This window comes from Gossypium arboreum, chromosome 3 (genome assembly GCF_025698485.1).
Source record: "Gossypium arboreum isolate Shixiya-1 chromosome 3, ASM2569848v2, whole genome shotgun sequence".
Taxonomy (NCBI): Eukaryota; Viridiplantae; Streptophyta; class Magnoliopsida; order Malvales; family Malvaceae; genus Gossypium; species Gossypium arboreum.
Genome location: NC_069072.1, coordinates 138392420 through 138406152, shown reverse-complemented (window position 1 = coordinate 138406152; position 13733 = coordinate 138392420). Strand labels below are relative to the sequence as shown.

Sequence of the window (13733 nt, the reverse complement as noted above, 5' to 3'; positions counted from 1 at the left end):
ATATGATATGATCACTAGCATTATCAATTTGTTGCATTTTAGTCATTGATTCTTTAATTGCCATAAAAGTGTAATGACAAACTAATATTGCATTTTATATAATCATTTGAGATGAAAACTTCAGTATAAATTGCTCAACTTCTATCTATTTGTGTAATTTACCTTAAAAAATTTTCAACTTAACCTAAACTTCTCATCTCAATGACCAAAATGTAACCAATTGGAAATGTTAGTAACCATATCTTCAACATAAAAACTTTAATTATAAATTTACTCTAATGAAAGAAATTTAGGGGCATACCCCACTTCAAACTTTTTTGTTTCCTTAACATCTATTAGTAAATATTATAATTTTGTAGATTTAAATATGGATTTTCCTCAATTAAAGTTGTACTTTTAAACCTAGATTGTCCACAAATAAAACAAAACTCAATTCTTAGATCCAACCTTTTTTTTTTCATTTTATTTATTGTTTATAACTTACATTTCTTTTTGGCTAAAAAAACATTTATTTGTAAATCCTTCAATGATTCGTTTGTTTCCAACAAGAAAAAGCTTAGGAACTTGATACACATGCTTCCCTAAGGCAAGAATAGCACCAAGTTTTTATCTTTAAATAGCTATGCCCTTGTGGTTTAGGGCAAATCAAAGCATAAGCACAAGAGTGAAAAAAGCCATCGAGAGAGACACTTTGTTCGTGAAAATGACATTGCCAAGGTTCATCGTTCTCAAAACCCTCCGTGCCCCAACATACCTCGGCTACAAACACGACAATGGCAACTTCAATGGCTATGCCGAGTTCACCGAACTCAAGGTTGTGAGCGCAAATGCGAAATTCGAAGTGGAGTTCGCTAAAGATGGGCTGGTGCATATAAGGAGCTGTACCAACAACAAATATTTGGAACGAACTCATAATCTTTCCATCACCAAAAGACCAAATGAGGAGTATTGGATTACTATAACCGCCGATAAGCCGGAAGAAGACCGATCTAAGGAGTCATGCACATTGTTCAAGGCTATCATGGAAGACTCCGTAAATAAAAATTATCGATTTGTCCATGTTCAATCTGGACACTATTTATGCTTATGGTCATTGGATACATCAGAACTCGGTCGTGGCGTGTTGGCAAACCACAATCAAGTTGCGGCTAATCGCGATCATATCTTCAAAGTTATTGATTGGGAGACGTTGGTGATTCTGCCCCGCTACGTTGCTTTCAAAGGAAACAATAATAGGTTCCTTCGTCTTACAGAAGTTGAGGGTCAATCGTCATTAGAATTCTCGAGTAAGGATGTTGGTGGTCACTCTGTGACAATGAAGGTTTTCTATATGAAGAATGGTGACATCCGGATCAAGCTGGTTTCTTCCGATATGTTCTGGAGGAGTAGACAGAATAATATTCAGGCAGATTCTGATGACAGTGTAGGTAACGATAAGGACACTCATTTTCGTGCCTTCAAAGTCGACAGCAAGACCATAGCTCTGCTCAACGTCGGCAACGAAAAGTTCTGCAACTGCGAGCGCGACATAACCAGGGTAATGACCGATTTCCTTGCTGCAACCGACACTTCTATTACTAAAGAAGCCTACCTACGTGTTATAGAGCCTGTGTTGTCAAGGACGATTTATAATGTCCGATACGACACAGAAAATGCTCGGGTCTATAACGAAAAGGTCCTTGTTGTGGCCCAGAATTCCGCCACTAACCGTACCACCCAAGCCAACACACTCGATGTGAAACTTTCCTATAGTGAGACCAATACCAGTACTTGGCTAGCTCCTTTTACACTAGATCTCGAAACCAAAGCTACATTCCAAGTCGGGGTTCCATTCATCGGTGAAACGGGTGTCGAAATATCTCTCAAATACGAAACAGGAATCGAGTGGGGAAAGACCAAGACGACGACCACCGACATGGAAGTTACGCTCCAAGTTAGTGTGCCGCCCATGACTAAGGTGACGGTGTATCTTAAGATGACTAATGGCACGTGCGATGTTCCCTTCGTGTTCACTCAAAAAGATACTCTTTATAATGGGACTTTCGCTACTACTAATGTCCTAGGTAACACTTTCACCGGTACTAATTATTACAACATCCAATATGATAGCAAAGAAGAACCCCTCACCTCTAAACCCCCCAACTCTAGAAATTGTGAAATAATTTAAAATGAAAATTTTAAAATGAAAATTTTAAAAATATATTGTAAAAATTTTTATTTTAAAGTTTTAATATAAACTATTATTCGCACTCATTTTTTTTAGTTTTATTTTTATTTTAAAAATTATGTAGCAACGTTTTATTTTTTTTAATTTTTATTTTAAATTATGTCATATAACATTTTACATGACATTTAATGATTAAGTTAATGGTTTCAATAATAGAAGGATACCATCAATAGTTTGGGGATATAATTATAAAGTTTTGAAGTTTGTGGACTAATTTAGAATGAAAATCATAATTGGAAGATTTCTAGTACAATTAATTCTAACTCTTAAAGAATTTTGTGTTTTTGCTATGTTTTGATTTTTTTTAATTTGCAATTTTGGTCCCACGTAACTAGAGTTGATCATGGGTCAAGTCGGGTCAGTGCAAAAAAAAATCAAGCCCGTTTTTTAGGCTTAGGTCCAACCCGGCTCGAAAATGAGTTTAAAATAACGATATTCTATTCATATAAAAATATCGATAATAGGATATGAAAGTCATTTTTTTTATTAAAAAGTTTACTTTTAAGAGCCTTTTATTTCAACAATGTTTAAATTTATTATTTTATTCTTCCTAATTCCTATGGTTTCCAATTGAATTATAATATCAAACATTTAAGTAATTTAACATGAAATATTTTAAAATTTTAAATATAATTGTAGGCGGTATTTAAATATTTTTATGAATTTGGTTAACTTCTGACGTCAATAGATTATATTTCTAAGGTCGGAAACAATTTATATAAATTTCCAACGTTAGAGACCAAGTGACAAATAGGTTACATGTTCATGATTCTCAATTAGTTGATTAGCTATTTAATGGCCATTTGATGTTGAGTACGTATTTTAATCATGTACTTGTATGTGTTTTGTATCTTTGAGTAGAGAGAGTGGATAAAGGAAGCTTAGCAAAGGAGAAAGAAGAGATTCTAAAGTTGAAGCATTGAAGAGGACATTCATATTTTTTATTACCATTGAAGAGTAAGTTCACTTGGAATATATTATACTTATTGATTCTTAAGTTAATATAAACCCTAATATAATTTATATTCATGACACAGCCATTTCTCTTCGTTATCAGAATATAACAACCAATAAGTGAGCAAAAAATACGATGAGGATTAGTGACTATTAGACACCTCAAATTAGTCGATCCTGCTGAGCAAATAGCCATGTTGAAGAGTTTAAAGCAACCAAAAAAGAATGATGTCGAGTGGCTCGATGCTATAACGATCCATATTCTCTTGTTATTCAGCTAATCCTTGTACTAACTAAGGTGAAGTTGCCAATGGAGATATAAGATAGCTCCATGCACCCAACTGATCACCCGAATCATCTCAGATCATTCCATTAACTTTGGAATTAATGCCTCTAACCCAATCTAGTGTTGTATCTTCCCCACACAATTTTATAACCCCCCATTTCAAGAGCTGCAAAGTAGCATCCAAAACTTCAACAAGCTTAATGTCCAAAACACAAAATTCGAAAGAAACACTATGAGAATATATAAGACAATTCCACTAATGACCTTAGAAGTCAAGTACTCTAAACTTTAAACTTTATAACCTTTAAAACCACTCTGCTTTATTTTTCACTCTCCCTAAACCAATACCCCAATTTTAGCATCAGAGGGTTCCTCAAAGTACAAACTCTAATTCCTTTTACCCATTTTCTCATTTTGCAAAACAATTAAAACATTAACACGATTTATCGTCACAAACCGACTTTAATATGGACATATCCAAGATATAATGCATAAGGAAATTGAATATTAAATATTTCGCTCATTTTGAAGTGTATTTACCAATAACTAATTGACGAATATGATACGATTTTTGTAAATATTGGCTGTTGTGCCATCATGGCAAATTTATACTCACTAATAATTGTTGGGTGCAATAGTAAAGCACATTGCACTCTTAAGGAGAAAACACAAATTAAAACTTTAAAAATAGAATTATAGGTAGGGACAACCACGAATCCTTAATATGGTTCGAAAAACATATATAAAAGATACAAAAAATAAATATTCATAGTGACTACAAAATAGAATAGGCTTGTACAACTTTACCTCGTTACGTAAAATCTAGTATAATACTAATGATAATGGAAAAAGTAAAAGAGAGAAGGCATCATTTAGTCATTGAACTCAAGTTTTCTTGACTTGGTTCATCAATATTTTTGGTTTATGTTTGTGTTTGAATTTGTTAATTTTTTTCAATTTTGGTGTATGTGATAACATGATACAATATAAGTGCTACATCCTCAAATTAACTTAAACTGGAGTGGAAAATAGATTCTAAAAGTAATGTGAACAAAAGAAATTTGAAGATTAAATTTAAAAAAGTTACCTTTTATCCAAAAGCAAAAGCAATAGCAATGAGACGTCATTGACTGATGAAGGAACGCACTTTTCCAACTTTGGATTTTGTTCTTTCTCATGGTCCTTAGAAATTAGGTGATGGAGCATTTTTATTTTATTTTTTTCCTTCCACTTGGATTAATCCACATTAACGGGGTATGTATTTTAATTTTACAAGATTAAAAATTATTTTTTAATAAATAGATTACATAGTTATTCTAATGCCTCGAACCATTTTTCTTCTTTTGCAAAATAATTGAAACGTTAACACAATCTATTGTCACAAACCAACCTTAACAGTGACATTATCAATGTATGATGCATAAGGAATTTTTTTTTTTTTTGCTCAATAATAGTAGAACACTATCATAGAACAGAAAATAACATACAAAAATATCTCATAAACACCACCTATCCCCAATCAGCCAAAAAGAACCACTCATAAAACAGAGCCTATCAAAAACACCAAACAAAAATGAAATTCCCTCCAAAAAATCTCTCTCTGATCAACAGACACAACAACCAAACAATGATAGACCACCCAAACAATGAAATACCCTCTAGACTCATACCAAAACACTCCCCAATTCTCAAACATTCTAAAGAAAACTAAACCCAGCTCACCACCAAGCCTTAAACAAACAAGGCCTACGCATACCAACAGTTGCTAGTGATTCAGCCATTTCATTCCCGTTTATATTAGCAATAGAAAATGATATCTTTCCAACACAGGCAATCCTCCTTTCTAAGTCTGCAAATATAGCTCGTTTCGACCAAGGTCTCCTTGTTTTATCCAGAACCCAGTTAAAAACCAACCTCGAGCCCATTTCAACAATTAAAGAGCCTCCCTTCCAATCTAACTCAGAAAAAATGTCCAACGCTGTAATGACAGCTCCTAATTCAGATGTGACAGCATCACAAGCGTCACAAGGGCCCGAGAATATATCTCTAACACTACCTACCGCCTCATCACGCCTCCACAGCCCGAAGCACCCTCAGAAGCAGTTCCACTAACGTTAAATAATAGCCACCCATGTGGAGGAGAACACCAACCTCTCGAGCCAGATACATAAGGAAATTGAATATTAAATATGTTCATTCATTTTGCATTGTATTTATTAATGATTAATTGACGGATATAATATGATCTTTGCACATATTGAATGTTATGCTAGTATAACAAATTTATATCTATGAACAAGTGTTCAGTGCAATAATAAGATACATTACACTTCCGATGAAGGAATACAAGTTTGAACATTGCTGAAAATACATTAAATTAAAAATATATTTTAATTTGGTTATGTAAAAATTTAAAGATTAAATTCAAAAATATATTTTATCCAAAAGCAAAAGTAGTAGTAATAATAAAATATATGATTATGATAAGATTATGAAAAGGATATTGATTCAAAATTAGCGGATATGCGGTAGTCAATTTTATTAAAAGTTCACTTTAAGACTCTTTTTTCCAACAATGTTTAAATTTATTGTTTTATTCTTCCTAATTCCTATGGTTTCCAATTGTATTATAATACCAAACATTTAAATAATTTAATATAATTAAACATAAAATATTTTAAAATTTTAAATACAATGGTACGTGATATTTAAATAATTTAATATAATAATATATGAATTTTAAATAATTTTTAAATAGTTAATCTAAATAACAATTTTGATATTTTCACCTCAAAATCGACGAGTCATATATTAAAAATACTTAAATCCTAATAACATTAATTCTAATTACTATTTTATAGTAATTGATTTTTCATGAAGGAATACATAATGGTTACCATAAGATAAAATAGGATCATATTGGGAGAACGGATTTATCCCAAAAAGATTAAAGATATCTTATGACAATAACACACTTATAACAAGGTCATTGGATGAGCACTGGTTATGTAGCTTTCATAATACTATGTAATAAAGGAGAGCTCTGACACGATATTATAGTGGAATGACTTCGTAATTAAATAAGTTTATAATTAATAGGTAAAAAGTTTGAACTTAATTATCAATTGTTTGAGCCCTAATTACATATGTCAAATCGATTCCTCCGCTAGCTTGTTGAAACTAGAAATGAATTGCTTGTAGAATCAAATGAACAAAAATGGATAGATTTGATAAAATTAAAGAAATGGGTCACATTCGCAAATGAATGTGTTTTCTTCTGAGTATAGAAATTATTTGAGAATTAATTTAAATTTTTCAAATTATTATTTAATTAAATAATTGAAGTTTGAAAATAAAATTAAAATAATTAGTCATTGTGGATCTATTGAATATGGAAATTAAATATATTTCCTTGGAGATTCTTTTACGATAAAGTTGGCATGACTTTAACAAAATTAGAATTGGATTGAGAAAATTATTTAATTGGAAATTAATTTATCTAATTAAATTAATTAATTAATAATATTTATTTTGAAAAATAGAAAAAATTTATTGGGTTAGATTAAATTATAAAGTGTTGTTTTAAAAGTCTAAAAAGCACATATAATTGGACCCAATACAAAAGAGGCTTGAATCCCCTCATAATACATATGAAGGGTGACACACTCTAGTAAAATTTACTGGGGTTGTCACCCCACCTCTTTTAGTTCAACTAGAAGACTAGTTTTTCTATTAAATAAATAGTATTTATACACTACTAATTAAACCAGATTCTCCTATCTCTCCCTATAAATAGATAGTACTAGTAGAGCTATTTACAATAGTTCACATAAGTTTTCAATTTTTTTTATTCTGTAAGAAAATAGTGAGAATTTATTTTCTAAGTATAAATTTTATTTTCTGGGAATAATAATTCTGTCAGTTTCTATTTAGAGAGAATTATTTTCCTACTGAAAGTAATAAATCATTTTTTATTCTGTGTTTGGTTCGTGATTATTTGAGCCCACACTTGAAACAATTTATGGTACAAGAATAGCGAAGAAGGTCATTCGGTTGAAAGTTGGGAATGTCTAAGATCCTGTTCGCATAAAGCATAGATACTTTTTAGGAAAGAAGTATTATCACAAACCGACTCAATTTTTAAAATTTTAAATTTTTTATTATGACAAAAAATCGATTTTTAAGTAGGATTTTTTCAACAATTGATATCAGAGCCAAGTTGTGTTATGTTTATAGTATAAATCGGTACTGAATTTTCTCTCTTTTTTATGTTTGGTTAATTTTTTATAATATGTGGCATTCTTATAAATATATGCATGTTTTGGGTTATATATGTGAATGAATGTATTTTATTTTTATATATATTTGAAAAGAAATTTTGTCAAAATTATAATTCCTAGAATTTTGATTGGATGTAATTTCAAGTTTTAATAAATTTTGGGAAATTTAATTATATCATAGACTATCATCTCCATGTAGATCTTATTTTATTTATTTTAGAAAATTTAATGTGAATCGGAAACGGACTTAAGGTTTACATAACCAAATTTTTTGGTGAATCCCAAGAACTGAGACTCATCCAGAATTGATTGAGACAGCACGAACCCAACCCAGCCAACAAACAAAAGACCAGAAAAGGACCAACCGGTAGCGGTCTAACGATAGTGGCTAGCAATAGCTCGATGGTAATCGACGACGATGGTCGATGACGCCTGACGGTGGAAATGGCGACAGAACAACGATGACGACATTGATGTCAACTATGGCAATGACAGAAATTCATGGTGGTGATAGTGATTCAACAGTAGATCCCTTCAATGCTTTTCAAGTTATTTGTGTTTTTGGGAAAACCTAAAAACCAGGATATTTGGCTTTCACTCAAAAGACCCAAAGTATATTTTAAGGTAATAGTTGTAATTTTTATTTTCTATTTTTTTAGGATGTAATCATGAAAATTTAGGTTGGTCAGAGTCATTTAATTTTATGCTTTTCTATGATAGTATGATAATATTTAAATTGACTGAAGAGTATGTTCATCCATATATATGATAAGCATATCATATAGTTTGGAAAAAGAATGTCACGTGACATTTTAATAATTCGTGAACAAAACTAGAAACAAAAATCTTGCATGTTTTTATAAGTTTAAGTGGGAAAAGGTCTCTAAACAAGACCTACGGCCTCCACTAATGGTCTCTTGTGATGGCATGACAATTTGTTGGCCCTAAGGTAGGTATTGTCATGTGGATTTCATTTAGAATATTTCCTTAAAAGAGATAACTATCTTGTGATAGCATATGATAATTTGTAAGCCTTGAGGTAGGTATTGTAATGTGGAATTCACTGAAGAAATTTGCTTTTCTTTTTTTATAGAAGAAAACTAATCATATATGATACTCATTGAGATTGTCCCAAGATAACTCATTCGCAGCACATGGAATGATAAGTGTTAAGTTGGTGATTATATATTCAAAATCATTATGCTTAAGTTAGAAAGATGGACAAACAAGAAACGATTATTAGTACATGTGAATACCTAAGAGATTAGGTTCATGTATTAATTAGATGGAAATCTATGTTCTTACTAGTTGATTTAGATTGCCCCAAGGTGACTTAATTTCATGAGTGTAGAAACTATCATTGCAACGACTTACAAATGTTTTCATGGTTTAATGTAAGACACATACATCACCTTATCGCATATCGTTTGTTGCAAAAGGTTTTAATATTTTCTTAATATAAAGATATTAATGAATGGATGTTTTATTTTTAGTTCGAAAAGGGCACCTACTCTCTTACTAAATATACCCACTAAGAACAAACTAAATGGAAATAATTATAATGAATGAAAAAGGAACCTCATGATATGAAAAAGGAACCTTATGATTGTCCTAAGCTATGCGAAACTCAAAACAGTTATTGATATAAATGTGTTGGAAAAAATCCGATTCAAAAATGATTTTCCTGCACAGCAAAAAAATAAAATTTTGAAAATCGAGTTGGTTTGTGATATTTATAGCAATACAATTTTTCCCAAAATCGTACCTATGCTTTGAGCAAGATGGATCCTAAATGTTTCTGGCTTTTAACCAAACGGTCTTCTCCGCTATTCTCGTATCACGAACTACTTCGAGTGTGGGCTCGAACAATTACGAATCAAATACAAAACTATAATTTTTTTTTTACTTTCAAAAGGAAAGTAAAACTTTTTCACTACTTTCTGGCAGAAAAGCAATATTGAAAACTTAAGTGAAACTTGAGTTTCTCTTATTGTTGTGGTGTGTCTAAAGTCCTACCAGTGCCATCTATTTATAGTGAGAGATGGAAGAATCCTAGAACATAAAAAATATTTATTTATTAGAAAAACAAGTTCCTTTATACTACTAGGGAAAATGGGCGACAAACCCAGCTAAAAATACAAGGGTTGTCGTTCCCATGTACACATTGTGAGGGGATTTGGGACTCTCCTTTATTGAGTCTAATTATATGTGCTTCCTAAACTTTGAACATAGCAATTTATAATTTAAACCAACCCAATACATATTTTTTTTATTTAATAAAATATATATTATTTATTAAATTAATTTAAGTAAATAGATTTTCCAATTAAATAATTCTCTAAATTCAATTTTAATTCATTGAAATCATAACAACTTTATTGTAAAAGAATTTATGAAAAATATATTTCATTTTCTACATTCAATGGATTTCACAATGACCAATTAATTTAATTCTATTTTTGAACTTCAATTATTTAATTTAAATAATAATTTGAAAAACTTAAATTAATTCTCAAATCATTTCTATATTTAGTGAAAAACCACATTCATTTCTGAATGTAACCCATTTATCTAAGTTTAACATTTCTGTCCATTTTTATTCATTTGATTCAACATGCAATTTATTTATGGTTTTAAAGAGCTAGCGGGAGGACTGATTGGCCATATGTAATTAGGGATTAAATGATTTATAATTAAGTTCTAGTTTTTTGCCTATTAATTATAAACTCATTTAGTCACGAAGTTATTCCACTATAGTATCGTGACTGAGCTCTCCCTCATGACATACCATTATGAAAGCTACTCGATCAGTGCTAGTCCAATGACTTTGTCATAAGCGTGTTACCCTCATAGGACGTCCTTAATCGCTTTGAGATAAGTTTGTTCCCTCAATATGATCCTATTTTATCTCATAGTAACCATTACATCTTCCTTCATGAAAATTCAATTACTATCAAATAGTAATTAAGTCATTCATCACAAAAATGAACAACATATGGTCGTGTTTACTTTTCATCTATCATGTAATGCCATTAAGAGGAAATTATTTACCCATTTCTTGGGCTATAAATTCCACTATTGTGAATTATGCTACATACTGTAAAAGTCATATACCCAATGCACCAGCTTTTAGTTCCTTATATATTTGAACTTAAGCTTTTACTTACATCAAAGTATATAAGTCATGCATGCACAGTCCATCATCCACTCAAGATTAAGGTATGCCACACCATGAATGTCACCATTGAATCAATACATAAACAGGTTTAGGATCTATTCTATTTAGGTCATGTTCGATGTATTATCTGTCCAGTCAATCACAACTATGTGTCTATCTTCTAGGAGTCATTCGCTCTAATACTCAAGACAAATCACCTCCTCAATTGGACTTGATAGATAACATATTAGTCTTGTAATCGGGTACTCATTTCCAATTAGATTAAGGACATGTTTAGGTTCATTTACTAATATAAGTTGTCGTTCGGTGTTACAAGCCGGCTACATAATATCGCTTAGTATTAGTTAAACATTAGATAACCAGTAAGCTAATATTTGCTTCCATTTTGCTTTGCATACAAAAAACCATTGAGGACAATATGAAAAGGGTATTAATTTAATTCATGAATAATTTTTATTAAACCAATCTATTCGAAAAAATTACAAGTATATGAATGAATATACTACACTTAGGGCACCAGATCAAAAAAATGCCCATTGGCTACTCATGCTGAGGCCAGAAATCATTGGGAGAACTCTGATGAAATAGTTCGTTACTATATATTGGCAAGCGTAATCAACACCTTTTATAAGCAACTAGAAAGTTGTAAGACTGCCAAAGCGATTCTATACAAAATATAAGACATGTTTGGTGGTCAAGCTATCTTGGTTCTATAGTTGGCTATAACTAGTTTGATAAATGCTTAGCAGAAATTCAGCACTTCAATCAAAGACCATGTGATTACTCTTATGAGTTACTTTGTGGAGGCATGTCACGAGATTATTGAATGATGTGCAAGTGTACTCAATCGTCAAAAAGTAATAAAGTAGTGAGTAAAAGAGTTATCGTCTCAACAGGAATTGTATATTTAAGTTAATAGTTGCAAAATTAACAATTAGCAAGTTGGTGATTAAAAACAATGATAGTGAAATGAGTTAACTAACTAGTTTAATTAAAATTAACTAATTGCGAAGATATAAACACGGAATATAAGATAGAAAATACTAACTCAAATTTTAATCACAATGGCATGAAAAGCTAAAGTAATTACTTCCCCGTTAACTTAAGATTATTAAAAACAATGTTAAAGGATATTATAGTGGTCCCGTGGCAAATTGGTGATTTACTAACCAAATATTACATGTAGTAAGCTGATCGTGAATGTCTAACCTTTTAGTTCCTTTTACACATGTCTATGTCTAATTAACTTAAGGTTACATATTCAAGCATCATACCTAAAGGTTATGCAAGGTAACAATATTTATCGATATAATTACTAATTTGATTATTAAGAAACCAAACATGCATCATTCAAATAATGTGTCCATTAATTATCATCTTTTCAAATCAATAGATTAATTCATAAACTTACCCAGGTTATTGATGCATAAGCAAACATGATCGTGATAATACTTAAATGAGTAACACAACCAAATGTACAGAGGATTAATAAGTAAACTAAAGAACCATAATTAATCTAACCTCAACAAAATTAAGTCATAATAATTAAATTAAATGCAAAAGAACAAGTTGAAATCATGTTTATCAACACTGGACAAAATAAAATATTAAAGGAAGGAAAACTATAAAGCCAATTTTTGTGGTTTTTCGTGGTAATGCTCATGTTGCTCCTCCTCCTCTCTTATCCTTTGTGTTTCTACTAGGCACAAATGCTTCCAAGATTATCAAAATTAAAGACTCTCAATGTCTCTGAAATGCTCTCTCAACTCTATGTTGTGTGGAACTCAATTGTGTTATGAGATGTTTGTCCTTCTCCTCAAGCATTTGCTCTTATTTATACTAGTGAGCACCCCTTCTCCCTTTACTATTTTTGGCATCTCACCCTTGATTTTCTCCTTTTAGGTAGACAATTTTCTTGATTTAAGAGAGAGAGTGGACGATTTGCTTGATTCAAGGGAGAAGGTGGACGATTTTGCTTGATTTGTGGAGAAGAGTTGCTTGATTTTCTCCATGGATAGTTAGTGGTTGCAAGATTCTCTCTATGGCTGATTTGGTGGTTGTAGTAGGTAGAGACTATGTCCCATGGTCAGTTTGGGCTCCCTTCTCCAACACGGTTTAGGCCATCTTTGATATGTAGACTTGGTCTTCATGAATGGTTTGAAGCCTTCTTGGATGCTTTGGGCCTTTTGGACATCCAGGCTTGTAATTCCACTTAGCATTAGGTCAAGAGAAAGCTATGGAGTCCAATCATGCTGTATTGGGGCATCTAAAGTGCATTTTTCTATGCTTGACCCCGTTGGTCCAAGACTGCAGCAATATTGCGGCATTGCACATCAATATGTGAATTTCAAGTCTTCATTTCTTCCTAATGCACCAACCACCTTCGAAGATAAAGAAATCACATATTTAGCATAGAAATCAACCAAGGTAACAAATTTGTCCTAGTATTACTCAACAGACAGAAATATAGTAAAAATTCAAAATTTGCTATCACCCACGCATCATTTACATGAATTATCAGTCTAAAAGTACCAAAGATAACTCTATATTCTAGAGTTATCAAGATCGTTAATAATGAGGCCAATCTAGACTAGAACACGTAAACAAAGATGGTATTGAAAAGCTTGTCCAGGGGCTTTGTAGACTTTAGGGTCGCATACAACTTGGGAACAAGAATTTGACGCTTACACAATTTATGAATGAGTTACAATCTTATGAGTTGATGTTGAATGGGGTCAACCAGTTCGAAAAGAATAAGCAAACTTAGTGGTTGCTTCTTCCTCTAAAGAGAAGGGAAAGCATGCTAAG

The 13733-nt window shown here is 31.5% G+C and overlaps 1 protein-coding gene across 1 annotated transcript; it reads left to right on the top strand.

Moving 5' to 3' along the window:
- The first annotated feature begins 703 nt into the window (after window positions 1-703).
- Window positions 704-2167, top strand: LOC108475102 (uncharacterized). Its single transcript, XM_017777099.1, has one exon. It carries the CDS (start codon window positions 704-706, stop codon window positions 2165-2167), a length of 1464 nt encoding a protein of 487 aa, XP_017632588.1.
- Window positions 2168-13733: the final 11566 nt, after the last annotated feature.

What these genes read in the sequence shown, in the direction of transcription:
- LOC108475102 (XM_017777099.1), top strand. Translation starts at nt 704, where the DNA reads ATGACATTGCCAAGGTTCATCGTTCTCAAAACCCTCCGTGCCCCAACA.